We start from the raw sequence: 20734 nt of genomic DNA on the forward strand, positions 1-20734 counted from the left end.
CCGCCCCCCGGTTGTCTGTTCTCTGTGTCTATTTGCTGCGTCTTCTTTGTCCACTTCTGTTGTTGTCAGTGGCACTGGGCATCTGTGTCTCTTTTGTTGCGTCATCTTGCTGTGTCAGGTCTCCGTGTGGGTGGCGCCATTCCTGGGCAGGCTGCACTTTCTTTCGCGCTGGGCAGCTCTCCTTACGGGGCGCACTCCTTGCACATGGGGCTCCCCTACACGAGGGACACCCCTGCGTGGCAGGGCACTCCTTGCGCGCATCAGCACTGCTGCATGGACCAGCTCTACACTGGTCAAGGAGACCCGGGGTTTGAACCATGGGCCTCCCATATGGTAGGCGGGCACTCTATCAGTTGAGCCAAATCTACTTCCCTCTTATATTTTTTAATATAACATTGTGTGTGATCTATGTATCTTTTTTTTAAAAAGATAATTAAAAAATTTGTAAAAAATAAAATAAAACAAGAAGGCAGGGAAAAAGTATTTTCAGATCAGCAGGTTGGTGTGCAAAGAGATGTTTGCCGGCTGTCCGTTCCAAGGTGGTACTGGAAAGAAACGAGCTCCATGCTGGGCCTGAGCTGTGTCAAACCATAGGTTCAGCTCTCCAGTAAGTCTTAGCCTGCCAGGGACTTCGTGTCTGCAGCTGGGGAGAACAGCCACCAGGAGGCTGTGTGGACTTTCTAACTGGGGATCATTTAGGGTATACCTACTGTATACCATGCCATGAGATTCAAGCTTGCCTTACTGGCTCACCTCCAATGAGGGAAAGTATTGAATAATTAAATGCAACACAGCACTGCTAGGGTTAAGGAAGAACCAAAAAGACTGGTGACCCATTGGCGGCAAGAAGTATCAGGGAAGGCTTCCTGGAGGAGGAGGAGAAATGAGGCCTGAGTATTGAAAGACAGATAAGACCTAGCCAGGCTGTGTGGGTAGATGAGGGGCATAAAGGTGAGACGCGAAAAGAATATTTCATAATTTAACACCACCACCATTTACTGGACACCTGTGTGCCAAGGACATGCTAGTTTTACCTCCATTACCTTATTAAATCCTCCAAACCCCCATCATATGGGTACTATCGATGTACCAAAATTCCCATTTTACTGGTGAGAAAATTGAGGCTCAGAGAGGTTGTGTCACTTGGTGGAGGCCACACAGCTAATAAGTAGCAGAACCCCGATTTTAACCCAGAACACCAGACACAGCCCATGCCTGCTACCCACGCCCGTGTGTAACCCAGGCAGGAGAGGACAAGGTGAGTCTGAGAAACGGGAAGTTCATTGTGATAAGGAAGGCTGGAGAGGCTGAGCAAAGCCAGGTCGCCCCGCATTGGGGTGTCCCGGCAGCAACTCTCGGGGATCTGCGTAGCAGCACCCAAGGCACGCAAGGCGTAGCGGCACTCATCGCGGCTCCGGCCGGCTTTCCTTCCAGCGGAGGAGTCTCTGGCATGCGACAACCCAGGGCTGCCCGAGAACGGATACCAAATCCTGTACAAGCGCCTGTACCTGCCCGGGGAGTCCCTCACCTTCATGTGCTATGAAGGCTTCGAGCTCATGGGCGAAGTGACCATCCGGTGCATTCTGGGGCAGCCGTCCCACTGGAACGGGCCGCTGCCCGTGTGCAAAGGTAAAGAGACCCCCTTGCCCACGGGGGCCGGGGGCCAGGAGAGCCAGCACTGGCGTGCAGGGATTTGGAACTTGCTCCGAAAAGCTGGGCTTTCCCCTTTCGTTGCATCTAAGCTGCCCCCATTATTTTCTGCACCACTGAGAAAGAAAGAACAAAAACCTGCTGCAATTAAACTGTGACAGTGCTTTGTCATTGCGTAGTGTTTGGATTCTTACTTACTAAACGAGTTCTTTGAGATTTTTATCATGTATCACTTGTAGGAAAACGGAAGGAAAATATAAACAAAATTAATTGGTTCCCGTATTCCTTAAATTCCCCCACTTTTACGACCTGACACTTTAATTCTGAATCTCTGTCTGCTTGTCTGTAAAATGAGGTCAAGGGGAGCAAATGTGGCTTAGTGGTTGAGCAGCTGCCTCCCATGTACGAAGTCCTGGGTTCAATCCCTTGGTACCTCCTAAAAAATTTTTAAAAAGAGTCAAAATAGTATCTACAGAACAGCATCGTGAGGGTTAAATGAGCGAAGCTCTTGACTAGGTACCAAGCACGTGAAGAGTGTTCAGTGAAGATTACCTGTTATTATGGTTGGTGTTGTTTTGTAGCTATCTCATCTTCAGGAACTTAGGAAGGGGATATGTCCAGGCATTTCCACTGCTTAGGGTAACCTAAGATAAATTAAAAACGTAGCTCTAGCTTCAGAAAAGCACAGAATGGGGCTTTGCTCCTAATTCTTTTAGCATCGTGTCCTGCAGACAGACTGAATTTGTTTTACACTGACCAATGCTTCTTGGTTTCTCTTTCAGTTAATCAAGACAGCTTTGAGCACGCTTTAGAAGGTGAGTTCCATAATGAAAAACAAACCCAATAAATCAAGCTGATCATAGAAACAAGGGCAGATATTTGAAAAGCCTTCTCCAACTGCTTAAAAAAATAAACAACAAGAAAAATATGACTTCACACGGCGGGTGGTCATTTCAAAACAAATGGTGTTGTAAAGAAAAAATAGTAAGATTTTCAATTTAGGATGACCAGATTTACCTGAAAGGGATTTGACACCCAGTTCTGTCCGTAACAATAAGTGAGAAAACCTGACAGTCCATTTGCCTACGAAGGGCATAACCCTACCGTAGAAGTTTCCAGCCGCTCAGTGCTATTTGGGGCAGTACATCTAGGGAAGCTTGGCCTTCCACGCTGAGCGTCCCAGTGGTTTCGGGAGGGAAGAGCTGGCCTGGGTGCTTCCTGGTCAGTTTCCTGCTCTGTCTTTTTCTCCTCTAGCACCCCCACCCCTGCCCGTCCCCCTTGGTAATGTTCTCCTTTTACTAGGAATTCCCCAGTGAAGTTTATTCATGTGGAAGCTGCTAACAGCTGCCCACCATTGTGCTTTTGCTTTTTCCACCTGGTGGCATCCCTCTCATCCATTGTGTCACCTCCACTAAATTGGGTAGAAAACCACTCACCTGGGTTGTGAAGTCAAAAATAAATCCACTGTTTCTAACAAAAAAAAAAAAACATTTTTCAACTCAACATTTTTTATTATTTCTGGCGCCATATTTAGCCATCTGACCATCGTTCTCTTGGAATCTGAAGCTATGTGCATTGCATTGTATTAGTTGCTGTTCCTCATTATTTCTGGGTTCCTCAAGCCACGGCTTAAATATAGATGTGGGGGAGAAGCATGTGTTAGTCCCTCCATTTGGAAAACAGAGGGCATTTCGTAGTGTTTTTCTCTATTCAAACTCTCTCTTTTCTGCCTTTGCCATGAGAGCATCTCAAAGGTCTGGGGTCGTTTGAAAATTCCGAGCACGCTTGGTGCTCGTGCGTTCATCATGGGCATTAGGATGGACCTTTCAGACCCTGCAGAGTGGAGTTACTGGATGACAGATTGGCGCACAGCCGAGCTCTGCTAGTCACGGCCGTGAGAAAAGCAAAGGAAACCTGGAGGTTAAGTTTCTGGAAGAGATGTGTGTCCCCCTTCAAGCCATCCTGGGAAAACGCCACCGCCCCATAAAACAGCTCTGATAATTCTTGCAATGGCCACAAACATTGCGAGGTAGTGGGAGCCTCCGGGTGAGCCCAGGGGCTGCCTGGGAATGTGCAGCGGTGGCCTCTGAGAACCGAAACCGAGACTTCCACGGTTGGGGTGGCATCGGGGACGTGACGGCTGCCCGAGCCCCCTCCTGGAGGTTCTGAGTCAGCAAACCTGCTAGGGCCCACGAGGCTTTGTGTTGTTTTGTTTTGATGGTTTTTTAATAGTTTATATTTTTTAATCTTTTCTTTTAAAGATACATAATCATACAAAATGTTACAATAAAAATATAAGAGGTCCCCATATACCCCACTCCTCCCACGTCAACAACCTCTTTCACCATTGTGGCACACTCATTGCATTTGATGACTACATTTTGGAGCACTGCTGCACAGCATGCATCATGGTTTGCATTGTAGTTTACACTCTCCCCCAGTCCATTCAGTGGGCTATGGCAGGATATATAACGTCCAGCATCTGTCCCTGCAATATCATTGAGGACAATGCCAAGTCCTGAAAATGCCCCATATCACACCTCTTCTTCTCTCTCCCTGCCCTCAGCAACTCCCATGGCTAATGTCTCCACATCAAAGATACAATTTCTTCCATTGCCAGAGTCACAAGTCGTTGTTTTTTAAAGATTTATTTTTTATTTATTTCTCTCCCCACCCCCCATTGTCTGCTCTCTGTGTCCATTCGCTGTGTGTTCTTCTGTGTCTGCTTGTATTCTTGTCAGCAGCACCCAGAATCCGTGTCTCTTTTTGTTGTGTCATCTTGCTGCACCAGCTCTCTATGTGTGTGGCACCACTCCTGGGCAGACTGCAATTTTTTCACCCTGGGTGGCTCTCCTTACTGGGCGCACTCCTTGCGTGTGGGGCTCCCCTACGCGGGGGCACCCCTGCATGGCAGGGCACTCGTTGCACGCATCAGCACTGCACATGGGCCAGCTCCACACGGGTAAGGAGGCCTGGGGTTTGAACCCTGGTCCATGTGGTAGGCGGTCACCCTATCTGTTGAGCCAAATCCACTTCCGTAGTTACTCCCCAGGGGAGCAGGCAGGTTGGGGGGCCCTGGTTAGAGACCCTCTAGCATGGCCCCAGCACCATCCAGCTCCCCGGAGGGCCCTGCGAATCTGCCTTCCCACTTACCATATTTGGCATTTTCTCCCAAACAGGATATGAATTTTGTTTTAACCAGATTTCAAAATCATACATATTTTTTAAGCATAGTAGGATCGCTGTGAAAGCGGTGAGGCCCGTGCGGCCGCCCACCCAGGATGGCTCCTCTGCCGAGGCGTCCCAGGCCCCGGCCAGCGTAGTTTCCTCTGGTCGCTCCGTCCTCTCCCCGCTGCAGAGGTTTCCTCGGTGCCCGCGGCCCTGACCTCAGCTCTCCGAGCGGGCTCAGGACGGGAGGAGCGGGCAGGCGCCGGCCGTGAGCCAGGAGCCCGCAGCTGCGCGGCGGGAGGCGGGGGCCTCACCAGCTTCTCTGTTCAGTAGCAGAAGCGGCAGCCGAGACGTCCCTGGAAGGGGGAAACATGGCGCTCGCTATCTTCGTCCCGGTCCTCATCATCTCCTTACTGCTGGGAGGAGCCTACATTTACATCACCAGGTAGGGGGCTTTGGGGGGCTGCCACCGACTCAGCCCCCGTGTGCCCGGGGGCCCGGGCGTCTCGCCTCCCTGAGCTTCCTGGGTGCCCATCAGTAGCTTGGGGATGGCGGCCTCGGTGTGAGCGCAGGGATGGCGTGATCCGGTTCAGCTCAGCGAGAGAAATGTTTACACTGGGCACCCACCGAGCCGCCAGCCCAGGGGAGCTGAGGCTGCAGCAGCGGGCAAGACAGACAACGGCTCCCGCCTCCAGGAGCTCAGGGATTAGCAGGGGAGCGAGACAGGGCCCGGCGCCAGGTGCCCGACGCAGTCTCTCCCGCGTCCCCTCCCTCATGCATTTGTGCATTTAACAAGTGTTCATTGACCATCTAATGCAGCCAACGTCCCAGGGGTTGGGGGTCATAAAACTTGCATTTAATGAAGAAGGAAGATATTAAACCATGCCTAGGATAGTCACCGACTCATTCAAACTCACCACTGCTGACCCCTTACCACCTGCCGGGTATTTTTCTGAGCTCCAGGGACATCGCTGGGAGAAAACAACAACAACAACAAAACAAACCAAAAACACAGAAGGGAATTGTAATAACTTCGGATGCCAACTTCAATGCAATTTGGACACTTCTCTACCAGGAGTTAGATCAGACTCCACAGGTTAAGGGCACAGTTGCCACGAGATTGCCCTCGCTTCAGACACCCCCAAACCACAACTTTGGGGGTTACTAGGCCACCCATACTCCTGAACAACCAGCTAAAAATTTGGGGTTTCCCACCAGCCCTTCAGGTTCGGGAATTCACTAGAACCATCTCCCAGAACTCAGGACCATGCTCTGCCTGTGGTTATGGTTTTATTAGAGCAAAAGAACCCCCCGCGGGACCGGCCGATGGAACAGACAGGCAGGGTGGGGTCTGGGAGGACCCCACACACCCAGCTTCCATGTCTCTCGTGGAGTCGGGAGGCACGTCCTCTGATGTCACCAACAGGGAGGCTCATTTGCGCGTCCGGGTCCAGAGTTAATACGGGCTTTCGCTGCCTGCACGTGGTTGCTGGCATCAGAGCCCAGCTCCTGTCCTGAGGTGGGGCCAGTGGGATGTGGCTCAAAGCCTCATTCCTTTAGCACAGAGGGGGGCTTCCTCTCCCAGCTAGGCCCCCTCTAAGATGACCTGTGTGACAGCCCGGCAGCTCGCACCCTGAGCCATCTCTTCAGCGTGAACTGTCAGGTGCGGTCAGGAGGCACTCAGATCACAGGAAGTTTTGGAGGGTATTTTAGAGGATGTCTCCCAGGAGCACAGGATCGAGGCCAATCAAATTCTTATAGAACAGAAATCTTTACCCTCATGGGGCTCAGGTTCTAAGGAAAGAGGATAGACAATAAACAAAGTACATACGAAAATCGTGTAGTATGTTAGAAGGCACTAAATGTGGGGAAAAACATACACTGAAGGGACATTAAGAGCTCTGAGACAGGGATGGTGGTTGCATTTAAATGGGATAGACAGAGGAGGCTCCACTATGAAATGACATTTGAGCAAGGGCTTCAAAGTGATAAATGAGTATACCATGCAGATATCTGGGAGAGGAAGTGTCCAGGCCAAAGAGCAGCACGTGCGAAGGCCCTGAGGCAGGCATGCTCCTAATAGAAAAGTGTCTGTGCCGTGTGGAACTCACAGTCTACCGGGGAAGGGAGAGTTAAGTACACAAATAAACTGAAACACAATGAAAATATTATCAACACAAGGAAAGAAAGAGGTTGTGGTGTGTACCAGAGGACCCACCTTTAAATAGGGCAGCCATGGAAGGTTGCTCTGGAGGTGACACAGCATATAGTAGGTGCTCGATAAATGCTCACTGTTGCTGCCGTTGCTCTTTGCATTAAAAAGGGACTCAAATCACCTTCCAGGTGGAACCATATCAAGCCCCACACCCTCGGCAATAAGGGGGGGTACCAAGGCTTTAGGCATCTTGACGGGTTAGAAGTCGAGAGCAGTGGTGATTCCACCCCACTCAGGTTCTCCCGTGAGAGGCTGTGTCCACACATCCTCGTCATTAGTCAAGGTGACCATGCCCAGGAAGTGGCACAAACCGTTCCCTTTCAGTATTGTAACGTTTCTCCTAGGCAGGGAGGGTGACCTCTCTCCCTTCGCGTCTTTTTCAGATGTCGCTATTACTCCAACCTCCGCCTGCCGCTGATGTACTCCCACCCCTACAGCCAGATCACCGTGGAAACCGAGTTTGACAACCCCATTTACGAGACGGGGGTGAGTTGGTCTCTTTTCTCTCCCCAGAGCCTCCCTCTTTGCCCCGAATTTGCCGACATCACAGCTGGAGACTCAATTTCCTTTCGCTCAGGGCCAGTGGCCCTGCCTTCGTCCCCACTAGAGGCCCTTCCGGACATGACTGCTGGGAGAACACCTCTCTGTGCAAGTGGTGGGAGCCGACCCCGCAGGGCTGTTCACTCCAGATGGGACACACAGGGGAAGAAGGGGCTGCACCCAAGACCCCCAGAAAGAGATGGGGCAGAACCCACCAGGGCCCAGGGGCACCCTGCAGCATTCCCCCTTGCCTTATTGAGCGCCTACAAAACGGCAAGGTGCACCATCCCTACATACTTGAGTAGCAGGCCCTGAACTGGGCATTGGGGCACAAGAACCAAACAGGCAGGTCCCGCTGTTAAAGGCCTTACAGTCTTGCGAAGGAGGCGGACACGTGATCATAATGAGGACCATGTGCCAGACGCTCAAAACGCTTCCCCTCCTTGAAGCTTTGCAGCTCCCGGTGATACGCAGGGTGGTTTTCTCGAACCGAACGATCGATTTTCAGAGAGAGGCAAAAGCATTTCAGCCAAAGCCATACAGTGAATAAACGATGAAACCAGGATGCAAACTCAATCTGGCACCATTAATCACTATGCTACCCTGCTTCCCACTGAACCTCAAGCAAACATGCCAATGACTATCTTGACAATGATACATTATAATCTCTAAGAGCCATGAAGGACACTGGGCAGGGTGTGATGAGAGTATATGATGGGAGATGCCTGGGAGAGGGTGAGGGAAGGCCCCCCTGAGAAAGTGGTAGGAAAGCTGAGGCAGGCGTGGTGGGTTAAAGCTGGTGGGTGTGCCAGGGAGAGCACGTGCAAAGGTCCAGAGGCTCATGTGAGGAACTACAAGGCTGGTCATGATTTTGCCGAACCACTGCCCTTCAAATTCATGTTGCAATGAGGTGCGATCCTCTCCCATAGTTTAGAGAGCACAGACTTCACACATTCCCTGTCCTTGCTCGCTTGCCCTCACCTCCACCTCCTCCAGTTTCCTGTATTGGTTATCTATTGCTGCACAAGATTACCACAAATTTAGGGGCTTAAAGCAATACACATTTATTAATTTTTTTTTTTAATTTCTCTCCCCTTCCCACTCCCCCCGCCCCCGCCAGTCTGCTCTCCGTGTCTATTCACTGTGTGTTCTGTGTCCGCTTGCATTCTTGTCAGCAGCACCAGGAATCTGAGTCTCTTTTTGTTGCATCATCTTGCTGTGTCAGCTCTCCATGTGTATGGCGCCACTCCTGGGCAGGCTGCACTTTCTTTCACACGGGGCACCTCTCCTTGCAGGGTGCACTCCTTGCACGTGGGGCTCCCCTACACGGGGACACCCCTGCATGTCACAGCACTCCTTGCGCACATCAGCACTGCGCTTGGGCCAGCTCACCACACAGGTCAGGTGGCCCTGGGTTTGAACCCCAGAGCCTCCATATGGTAGGCGGATGCTCTATCAGTTGTGCCAAACCCACTTCCCAATACACATTTGTTATCTCGTGGTCTCTTGGGTCAGGAGTCTGGACACGGCTTAGCCGGGTCCTCCAAAAGACTCCATGAAAGGAGTCAGCCTGGGCTGTTGTTCTGTCTGGGGCTCACCTGGGGCACTTCCAAGTTCCTGTGGCTGTTGACAGCTCTCAGTTCCTTGCAGGGTCTCAGTTTCTTGCTGACTGTCATCTAGAGGCTGAGCTCAGCTCCTTGCCACATGCCCTCTCCACAGAGCAGCTCTTGGCCTGGCAACGCACGTCGTCAAAGCTTGCAAGGGAGAATGACTCATATGATGGATTTCCCAAGCCCGAGTAACATAATCACAGAAGTGATGTCCAGTCATCTTGGCTGGATTCTATTGGCCAGAGGTCCTGCCCACACTTAAGGGGAGGGGACCACACAAGGACACGGATGCCAGGACATGGGGCTCACGGGCCACATGAGGGTCTGCCTGCCACACTTCCCACTGATTGTGAAGCCTAGATATGATTGTACATCTCTGCCGTGTTGGCCCAGCATGGACCGTAGACCTCCATGCTTTAAGCATGAGACAGTGACATCTGCCAGGGTCATGCCTGTGAGTTCCTGTCTCTATCTGCTGTGCTTCTGGAGCCTGGAATACATTACACATTTCTATAAATATTGGAGAAATTGAGTTGTTTGCTACTCACTCACTATAGTCATTTTTTATATGGCACTGGGAAGTATAGGCTGTTGGGTATTCTACATTCTAGGTACCTTGCTTCCAAATCCTGGAGAAAGTTCAGACTGATGGAAAACAGCATTTTAGAGACCAGACTTTATTAATACTTATCAGTAAGGTGTATCAGCTATCTAGGGCTATAATAATGCTGAGTAACAAACAATCCCAAAACTCAATGGCTCAAATCAGCAAACATTAATTTGCTCACTTTGTTTGTGAGTAGGCCTTTTAAGTTGGTTGCTGCTGGATGATAATCCCAGTTCAGCTGTGCTTACCCATCTGGGTTTGGCTGGTTGTTTGACGGGGTGACTCAGATCTGCTTCCCATGTCCTTCATCCTCCTGCTGGGACTAAGAGCTGGTGAGGCTATCTGCTCATGGTGGTAGCAGAAGTGCGGGACACAGGAAGAAACATGCAAGCACTTTTCAGTCCCCACTGTGTTATAGTGCCTTACAACCCACTGGCAAAAGCACGTCAGAGTTGGAGCAGAAGGCCCAGCAAAGCCATTTGGCCAAGTACGTGGATACAGGGAGGAATCAAATCACAGAGCCAGGGAATCGAACTTGACCCAATGGATAGCGCATCTGCCTACCACGTGGGAGGTCCACAGTTCAAACCCTGGGCCTCCTTGACCCGTGTAGAGCTGGCCCATGCACAGTACTGATGTGCACAAGGAGTGCTGTGCCACACAGGTGTCCCCCGTGTAGGGGAGCCCCATGCGCAAGGAGTACACCCCGTAAGGAGAGCTGCCCAGCGCAAAAGAAAGTGCAGCCTGCCCAAAAATGGCGCCGCACACACAGAGAACTGATGCAGCAAGATGCTGCACCAAAAAAAAGAAACACAGATTCCTGGTGCCGCTGGTAAGGATAGAAGCGGTCACAGAAGAACACGCAGCGAATGGACACAGAGAGCAGACAACTGGGGCGGGGGGAGTAAGGGAGGAGAAATAAATTAAAACAAAAACAAAAACAAAAAAACCAGAGCCACACGAAGGTTTTAAAAAATCTGTATTTCGCTCTTGCAGGAAACCAGAGAATATGAAGTTTCCATCTGAAGAGGGTTGCACTTGAAAAGGGAACTTTCAGAGGTGAACTCAACCACAGCCTCCTCCAGGAATTCATCCAGAGACCACGTGGCATTTGATCGAAACCCCAGAGTGCCGGCTCTCCTTTCTTTAGACTCCTTATTGAAGACTTACTGTTTTCTTCCTTGTATTTATTATATTTAAAATTGAGATAGGTGTGGTAGGCTGTATTGGGCTGCAGCCAAATTCATGTTGTACCCTCAGTTCTGAAGCAAGTGGAAGACCTTGCAAAATGGCCAACACAGTCAACAGAAAGAAAAAAAAAAACAGGTTAAGTTTCTCCCATCAGCAATGCCATCAAATTGCATGCATCTGTGGGGTCCACGCCACTGGTGTTTTTAGTACAAATCTGCGCCTCCCAGGATTGGTTTGGAAAGGCTCTTTCTTGTTGCATTAATCTTGGGTTGGAATTTAGCATGGATACCTAAATGGTTCTGCTCCAAAGCAAATTCTGTGTCCTCTGTCTCAAATTTACCAGCTTCTAAAAGGCTTGCCCTCCCATAGTCCTTTTGAAGGCAACCAAGGTGCTAAAAGAACCTGGTCCTTCTATAGCCCTGGCCTCACTGGATGCCGGCACCATAAGGCAATGCTTTCTTTCTAAAAGGAAAGGAAAATTGCTAGGGAGAAAGAGAGGTTTGAGAGTTCCAATGAAGAATTGGGTGATGGGGGGTTTGGATGAGGGAATTGAGTTAATAAAATGTTCCTGCCTTTGGCACTCCTTCAATGATGAAAGAGCGGGTCCCTGATGCTACAAATGTCAGAGGGAAGCACCTGGGTCAGTGGCTAAATCACAGGCCTGGGTGCCCTCGCCCATCTTGATATGAGGATTTGTGTTGAGGGAGGGGAGTGCCACATCCTGAAATCCAGACGTGAGCTCTGTTTTTCTCCTGGGTGCTGGAATGCCTTAGCCTTCAAAACAGGGGTGTCCGACGGCCCTGATTCTCTAAGTGGTAGCACATCGAGTGTGTGGAGGGGAGGGAGGGCCCTATGGGAAGAGGCACGAGTGCTGAGCATGAGGGTGCTGGAGAAGAGGAGCAGACCACAGAGAGGACTCGGCATCCTATGATCTGAACATCAATGAGGAGACGACAAGGAATCTCAGGCCAGAGGGCATCTGTAGGACCCCAACTAATCTCAGTAGCATCCTTCTTTCTTACCAGGGTCCTTTCCCCCAGCCATTGGCACTGATGAGTGTGTGACTCTTTGGAAGGTTCTTTTCTAATAACACAGGCATAAAGAAAAGGCAGGTGCATTTTGGAACCCTCGAACCACGTGGAGAAGGCCAAGGGCTCAGAGAGGCATGCAGGCTCAGCGGCTCTTGGGGTCCTCGTAGGCACCCTCCAGTGCTTTCTAGATTGGCTTTCAATTTTCTGGTTTTCAAACAAGAAAAGACCTTTCTGGCTGCATGAATAGGAATCCACACTTTGGGAACTGTCTAGGGAACACCTTCTTATGCAGACTAAGAAAGTTGACCTTTCGCGTATACCGTCCCCACCTCCCGCCAGGACCTGCCTCGTGGGGATCTGAGCTTGGAGTATTTTCCTTCTGCTAGAAAAGGGTCCTGCATATTTGCTCCTTAAAGATGCATTCCTGACACCCGCCAAGAGATAAGAGGTTACTTTCCAGTCACCCAAAACCCGCCTTTATGAAAGAACCAGGCCAACAATGCAAATAATGATATCTTTTTTTAAAAGGCAGAATCCAATCCTTACTTTTATTTCTTTTCCATGCTTATTCTAATCCTAGTCCTGCATCATCAGGAAGGAAGAACTCTGTTAATGATGATTGATTTTAGAGCATCAATGGTTACATGAAAACTAAACATTTGCCTTTTGTAAAGACTGACAACATGTAAGATCCTTATTCTAACCCTGCTCCCTGAAGTTGGCTAGGCTATGGGCCAGGTACTCTTATTGACTATTGGAGGGAAAAGGTGTTGATTGTTGTGTGTTTTTTCCCAGGATGCCAATGTCTTAGTTCTGTCTCAGTAGTACAGCACCCGTAACCATGACAATGTTTTGAAAGCTTGTTTTAGCCTAGAGATTGACCGCGTGAGCTCAACCATGTACAGTGTGATTGAAAAGACAGGTTGGTGTCTGTTTTTCTTTTCAAAATATCTAAATGTGTGTTTGTAATATATAAAGGTGAAAGAAAATAATAATGCCAAAAATGTACCAGGCATCTCATTTCAGTTCCTATATGTCTGTTTTTATAAGATCAATATTAACAACCATTGGGATTAAATATTTTTGAACAGGATACACTCTTGAGAAACTTGACAATGGACTGAACCTTCACATGAGCCACTCAATGTTTTTAAAACAGTGGGGAAATAACGTTTACAGAGAATATGAGCTTCAGAGAATGCATGTGATATGGCCTGTATTACGTGCTAATACATATAAGCTGTATCTGTCAGCTGCTGCCCTGTGCTTTAAAATTGCACACACTCCACCCCTCTTCAGCTTGGAGCTCACCCTTCTGCTTTTTTTTTTTTTTTTGGTAGAATTATTAGCCTACATAAATATTCTGATCACTACTGGGTGGCCATTCTTCCTTAGTTCCATAGACACGCTTTAAATATGATCTTTCGAAGGCAGCTCCTTGGAAAGCCTTGGGAACTTCAGGTGGGCGGCTTTGCAAACTGATCAGTAGCCCCTAAGGAAGCAAAATGGCTGTACAATCAGAGGGGTTGTATAAGAGGAAGTGATTTGGCAAATATGTGGGTCAATTTAGGCTGAGACATGAGCCTTGGGCAAAAATGACCTTTCCTTGGGTTCATTCCCAAGGGTAGGATTTTCCCATGCCCTTGAGTGGGCGTGGTGAGTCCATTTAAGGTCGGATATTATTGAGGTGTTCAGTGATCCCCAAAGCTAGGCTTTCTCCTAGGAAATTTTCATTTTATCCCCAAACAGAAAAAAGCAAAACAAACTTTCTAAGCTAGAATAATGAAATTAAGACATTTTCCACTTTGTATATATTGATGCTAATAAAACAAATGAAAAAGAGTCAAATCTATGGGGTCTTTGTTGCAAGTGGGACTATCTCTGCTTTCTGGGAACTGGGTTGAGGTAACACCTACTGACCCTTTCAATGCCAAGAAAGGACTGGGAAGTCCGGAATGATTCGGAGAAAGTATTTGGAGGAAGTTTGTAACAAGAGAGGTCTAAGGGGACTGCGGCCATCAGACACGGCGCCGTGCCCTCAGTGGCCCTATAGACACAAGGGGACCACTCCAAGGAGCATGTGAGCTGTGAGGTGTTGCAATGCCAGTGAGAAGTGGAGGGATATTTTCACACTTCTTGGGCAATAGGTATACGGGACTTAACCTAATGTCCTGGGCTGGACTCCTCTGGAAGCAAACTTGAAGACAAAGATCCAAATGCAAATAATTTAGTTGGCAGGTGATCCTACAAAGTACCAGTAGGGAAGTGGGAACTGAAAGGGAAGGAAGCCAGTGAAAGAGGCATCGATCTGAGGACAGACCAAATGCTGAGGAAGTTAGGGTTGCATCCCGCTGGGGAATTCTGGGAGACAGTGTAGAACAAGCCTCAGAATCGGGCCACATAGGGACCAAGGGAGCTGGGCTATTTATCCACCCATTCCCATCTGTCATTGCTGGAGGGCTCTTTCTGGAGACGTCAACTCCGGGGCACACGTGGCCTGCCCTGTTCTTAAAGGCCTCAGAGTTCCGTGTGCTTCCAGGAGGACATCCTGCCGAAGGAGGCCATGCAGATGGCAAGCGCCAACGGGACGTGGGCAAAGCATCCACAGCATGTTACACCAAATTATGACCGAAGTCAGCCGTCAATCAACTCATCCACAAATACCTTACCACCTACTAGGTGCAGCTCATTGCACTGTCAGCACCTTGGTAGCTTGATCAAATGCAGGAAAACCTAGAAAAGATAAGTGATTAAATGCAGTGGAGACACTTAAAAGAAGAAAGATTTCAAAGTAAGTCCATGGAAAATAAGCCCTTCCACTTCTGAGTTTTCAATAATAATCTTTTTCAAGTAATAGGGTAGACAGTGTTTTCAAATGAAGACTCAACTAGATGACTTCTTTAAAAGAAAAAGTCCTTGAAGATTGGGCATTTTTTCAGCTGACCTTTCTGACTTCCATATATTTCCTCAGTACTCTTTGGGATGAAGTTGTAGTTTTTCACATCGACCAGGTTATGTTTTCACATTTTGAGCACTGGATCTTTTCTTGAGTCAGGAAAAATCTGGGTGAGAAAATTCTGCTTGATTGTGCTTTCAAGATTAATTATACCACCTCTAAAATAGTAAAGGGATCAAAAATATTATCAAGGAGGAAATATTCACTGGATGAAAATGGAGATTGGGAAACCATGGGTAAACCAGGCTGAGTGACAAGTGGGAATGGTCTTCAAAAGGACAGATGTATCCTCAGCCTTGGTGAGATTGAATTTCTGCCTTTGCCTTCCATAAATGTTCATCTGTAAATAGGCAAATTAAATGCATTAAGAATGGAAGAAGGAAACGGACTTTGGCCCAGTGGTTAGGGCGTCCGTCTACCATATGGGAGGTCCGCGGTTCAATCCCCGGGCCTCCTTGACCCGTGTGGAGCTGGCCACGCGCAGCGCTGATGCGCGCAAGGAGTGCCCCGCCACGCAAGGGTGTCCCCCGCTGTTGGGGGAGCCCCACACGCAAGGAGTGCGCCCGTGAGGAAAGCCACCCAGCGTGAAAAGAAAGAGCAGCCTGCCCAGGAATGGCGCCGCCCACACTTCCCGTGCCGCTGATGACAACAGAAGCGGACAAAGAAACAAGACGCAGCAAATAGACACAGAGAACAGACAACCGGGGGAGGGGGGGAAATTAAATAAATAAATAAATCTTTAAAAAAAAAAAAAAAAAGAATGGAAGAAGTTAATACGATGCTAGTCTCAAAGTTTTATAACAAATTGGTAGAACTGGAAGACCATTTGATGAGATCAGCAAGAAAATGTGTTAAAGAATTGTAAGGATTTAATTGAGCTCAAAATTTTTGTGGTTAGACCACTTTTCCCCTGGGCAGAGAGAATCTGGGCTGTGCACCCCTTTTGCTCACAGCTTTTTTTTTTAGCATAGGAATTTTTACAAGTGGTGTTTTGTAGGTAATCTATGAGTTTTACAGCTGCCTCTTAATTCACCTTTCACAAGTTGGGAGCCTCTGTTTACCAACATGAGAAACAGATTTACAGTGCAAGGTAAATGTGTGTTTTCATGCAACTTTCTTAAATGATAATTTGGCAATTTGGTGACAGCCCTTGTCCTTAAGCACCAGAGAACTTGCCTTTTGGGCCACTGTCCTTGGCCCTGGTGTATTCAAGTACAACATCTTTCTCCCTACAGATCACAAAAGATTTAGAACCATCCATCGAAAACATTGTATTAGGGCATTTCCAGAAACCGATGTGAAAGGGGGTGAGATTGCTCTCTTTTTTAGTTTACATTGACTCTCAGGCCTCTATCTATTCAAAAAACAAAACAACTTTCCAGGTGGTACCGAGAAGAAAGTAAAGTGGAAAAATCCTGGTGGGCAATAGGGTAACAGAACCAAAAGGAGACAATTCGGCCAAACATGGCTCCAAAATTGCTGTTCTTGAGTCCTCCAAGTTCAACCTGTGCTCTCGTGACCAGACAGAGGTTAAGGGGTGAGGAAGAGGGAGGGAGACTGGCTCCTTCTGCCACTTAAATGCCTAGAATGCCACTAAATATAGAGAGGAAAGTGGAAAAGTGAACTGTGATGTTTCATAACTGTACTGGTTATGAAAGGGATTAGGGAAAAAAAGAGAGATCAGAAAAAAATGCTGAAATCTCCCTTTGGAACCTAGTGAAGCCAAACTCCCATGAGCAGGTCAGATCCTGTTTACGAATGGGCGCACACCCACCGGGCCAGGGGTCAGGATTTGAACATGTCTTCGTGGGGGACACGGCTCCGTCCCTAACATCCACCGTAGAACAGGTAAGGAGACAGCCGGCTGTTTTCCAATCTTTTCATAGTTAAGTGTGCTGTTGTGACACATAAAAACGCAAAGAAACCCCACCCAAAAGCAAGTCGGTGCCCACCCTCCAACTCTATCCCACGGGACCTTGGCTGGATGCAAGGCTGGGAGCAGGGAGACCTGGGAGATACCCTGTCCGTACCCAGAAAGGCATAGCCACCATGCAGGAATCTTTTTTTTTTCCCAATGCTATTGGCTTTTTTTTTATACTGTTTTATTTTCTTTTTCTGTCCCCCTCCTTTTTCCCTTCCCTTCCCCACCCTGTTGTTTTTGCTGTCTGTGCCCATTCATTGTGTGATCTTCTGTATCTATTTCTCTTTTTGTCTTCTTTTCTCATTTTTCTCCTCCAGGATTCAATCCTGAAGACCTCTGATGTGGAGAGAGGTTCCCCCACTTGTGCCACCTCAGTTCCTGGTCTCTGCTGCGCTTCACCTTGACTCTCCCCTTTGTCTCTCTTTTGTTGTGTCATCATCTTGCTGTGTGACTCACTTGCACAGGCACTGGCTCACCGTTCAGGCTTGGGCACTCGGCTCGCCATGTGGGCGCTCGGCTCATCACGCGGGCACTCGCGCCGGCACTAGGCTCGCCACGCAGGCACTGGCTCACCACGCGGGCATACTCTCTCTCTCTTTCTTTTTTTACCAGGAAGCCCCAGGGATTGAACCCAGGTCCTCCCATGTGTTAGGCGGGAGCCCTATCACTTGAGCCACAGCCTCTTCCCCAGGTGTGAATCTAATCCACACCATTCCTTGTGGCCTTCAAATGCATCTGCTTCTGAAGGGCCAGGACACAGCTGGAGGGCTTTCTGTTGTTTTCTCACTATCCCATAGCCTCTCTCTCTCTTGTAGTTTAAGTGATTGTCGATTTGTTCAAATTGCAGCTTGACAGAATTATAATCCATAGAGAAGTATTTTATAAGTCAGGGTAATTCATAAATTAGAATCTTATGAATAAATTGTTCCCTTTCATTTCCTAGCTTGTAAATATTGTACGAGTTCACTTAAACAAGAAGAATTATTGGCTCATGGTTTTTTGTTTTTTGTTTTTTTAAAGATTTACTTATTTCTCTCCCCTCTCCCCTCCCCTGTTGTCTGCTCTCTGTGTCCATTCACTGTGTGTTCTTCTGTGTCCACTTGCATTCTTGTCAGGCAGCATTGGGAATCTGTATCTCTTTTTATTTATTTATATATATTTTTTATTTTTTATTTTTTATTTTTTTTTATTTGTTTCTCTCCCCTTCCCCCTGCCCCCCCCCCCAGTTGTCTGCTCTCTGTGTCCATTTGCTGTGTGTTCTTCTGTGTCTGCTTGTATTCTTGTCAGCAGCACCAGGAATCTGTGTTTCTTTTTGTTGTGTCATCTTGTTGTGTCAGCTCTCCATGTGTGCAGTGCCACACCTGGGCAGGCTGTGGTTTTTTCACGTGGGGCAGCTCTCCTTACGGGGCACACTCCTTGCGTGTGGGGCTCCCCTACATGGGGAACACCCCTGCGTGGCACAGCACTCCTTGCGCGCATCAGCACTGCGCATGGGCCAGCTCCACACGGGTCAAGGAGGCCCGGGGTTTGAACCATGGACCTCCCATGTGGTAGGCGGGCACCCTATCCATTGAGCCAAGTCTGTTTCCCATTGGCTCACAGTTTTGAGGCTAGGAAATGTCCAAAGTCGTGATTTTCCCCCAGAAGCCTTTTGTGTCTGGGGCTGACTGCCAGTCGTTCTTAGGTCACATGGCAACGCACAAGGCTCTGTCTTCTCCTCTCTCTTCCAGGTTCTACTGACTTCGGCTTCTCTCTACGTGACCTTCCCCATAAGGCAAACAGGATTAAGACCCATCCTGATTCAGTGGCGTCACGCCGTAACTGAAGGCACTTCATCAGAAGGTCTTATTTACAATAGGTTCACACACAGGAATGGATTAAGATTAAGATCATATTTTTTTCTGGAGTAAATCCCTCCAAGCCACCACACCATCTTATTGCAAGAACACACTTATTCTCGTAGTGTAAGTGTCGTATCTTGATTTGATGAACAAGACAACCAGAGTACAAGCTCTAAGAGGCATTTTGCATGGGCAATTCAGCAGTTGAACATATTTGAAACTTTAAAGGCCCTTTCTGTTTGTCAAGGTCTATATCAACTCTCATTATAAGATAGCTGAGAAAGTAGCTAGAAGTTAGCAAATATGTATATCACCTACTATGAGCAACAGCGCAGAGTCTGGTGGTTGAGCTTCCAAGTTCTGGCAGCAGGCTGCCTGGGTTAATATCTGAGTTCCAGGAAAGCGGACTTGGCCCAGTGGTTAGGGCGTCTGTCTACCACATGGGAGGTCCGTGGTTCAAACCCCAGGCCTCCTTGACCCGTGTGGAGCTGGCCCATGCGCAGTGCTGATGCGCGCAAGGAGCGCCCTGCCACGCAGGGGTGTCCCCCACGTAGGGGAGCCCCACGCGCAAGGAGTGCGCCCCGTAAGGAGAGCCGCCCAGCAAGAAAGAAAGTGCAGCCTGCCCAGGAATGACGCCGCACACACGGAGAGCTGGTACACAACAAGATGACGCAACAAAAAGAAACACAGTTTCCCAGTGCCGCTGATAAGGATAGAAGCGGTCACAGAAGAACACACAGCGAATGGACACAGAGAGCAGACAACTGGGGAGGCGGGGGAAAGGGAGAGAAATTTTTTTTAAAAAATCTGAGTTCCAACACTTATTCACCGTATAATCTCGAGCAAGTGACTGAACCTCTCGCTGCTTCCATTTCCTCACCCGTACAGTGGGGACAGTCAGGCTGCCCTGAGAAGAAAATGCGCACCCAGTGAGTGCTTTCCATGCCTTTGCCGGCTGTGGTGTGGTAGTGAGAGCAGGAGAGCTAGTGATCGCTTCAGGCGGCGGCCAGCCCTGGGCTCCAGGGGAGAAGACCGCACGGCCCCTGCTCTCTTGGTGCTTATCACCTAGGGGAAGACAGCCCTAATCAGCTAACCAATAAACATATGAGCACAAGCGATGATACGTGCCAAGGACGAGAAGTACGGGGATATGCCGGTGGAGTCGGGATTGCAGGTGACAGGTCAGAAAATCGAACTCCACGGAAGTGACTTTAACTTGAGACCTAAAGCAGGAGAGAGACACGATGGAGTGTCAGGGAAAGATTCTGGGCTGGTGGAGCACAGCTAGGGAGGACGACAGGAGCTTGGCCCCTTTGCGAGACCAGGGGATAGCCAGTGTGGCTGGAGGGAGGACAGTGAGGGCTTTGCAGGGTCGCGGGTGGAGGGGGAGGTGGGCAGGGGCAGCAACGGCGTGCAAGCCATGGAGGCGTAGGACTGACACCCGTTTTGGGGTTTTTTTTGTTTGGTTGGCTTATTTTGCTCACTGTGCATTTGCTGTCTTGCTCATTGTGGTTTTATGTTTGTTTGTCTCTTGTTGTCTGCTCGTTGTTTTTGCTTGATATCTGCTCGTTGTTTGCCTGTCTTCTCTAGGAGGCACTGGGAACCCAACCTGGGACCTCCCGTGTGGGAGGCGGGGGCCCAACGGCCCGAGCCACATCGTTCCCCCTGGCCCTCCATTTTCAAGGTTCCCTCTGGTGGCCACGTGGAAGGCCCAACCTTTTAGGTAATTCTCAAGGAGGAGTCAGGGGGCTTGAGGGGGAGTATTCACACCACACCGAGATCCGGGGTCTTGGGGGCAGGTGAGGCAGCACCCAGGGTGGATGGCGGGTCTGCTCCTTCCCTGCTTGTGCCTTATCGTTTTCCATCATGAACACAGCCCAGGAGGCCTGGCTCCCCGTGCAGTCCAGCCTGGGACCCTCAGGACCACCGCAGGCTCCTCCAGCCTGTGATGCCCCAGGGCAGGGACCCTGCCTTATTGGCCTTATGTCCCAGGAGGGCTCAGGA

The 20734-nt window shown here is 49.1% G+C and overlaps 1 protein-coding gene across 3 annotated transcripts in view; it reads left to right on the forward strand.

The window, feature by feature from the left end:
- SEZ6L (seizure related 6 homolog like) overlaps positions 1 to 13852 on the forward strand; it is a 204903-nt gene extending 191051 nt beyond the window's left edge. The window contains exons 13-17 of one of the 3 annotated variants that reach the window (XM_058281567.2): positions 1435 to 1629; positions 2433 to 2465; positions 5149 to 5263; positions 7417 to 7519; positions 10787 to 13852. In XM_058281567.2, the coding sequence (XP_058137550.1) occupies positions 1435 to 1629; positions 2433 to 2465; positions 5149 to 5263; positions 7417 to 7519; positions 10787 to 10816 (476 nt within the window). In that variant the 3' untranslated portion in view covers positions 10817 to 13852. The remainder of the gene's footprint in view (positions 1 to 1434; positions 1630 to 2432; positions 2466 to 5148; positions 5264 to 7416; positions 7520 to 10786) is intronic. The other 2 variants (XM_023584812.3, XM_058281568.2) reach the window with 2 other exon arrangements.
- The last annotated feature ends 6882 nt before the right edge of the window (positions 13853 to 20734 follow it).

The sequence above is a fragment of the Dasypus novemcinctus genome, chromosome 19 (genome assembly GCF_030445035.2).
Source record: "Dasypus novemcinctus isolate mDasNov1 chromosome 19, mDasNov1.1.hap2, whole genome shotgun sequence".
In the NCBI taxonomy this organism is placed as follows: Eukaryota; Metazoa; Chordata; class Mammalia; order Cingulata; family Dasypodidae; genus Dasypus; species Dasypus novemcinctus.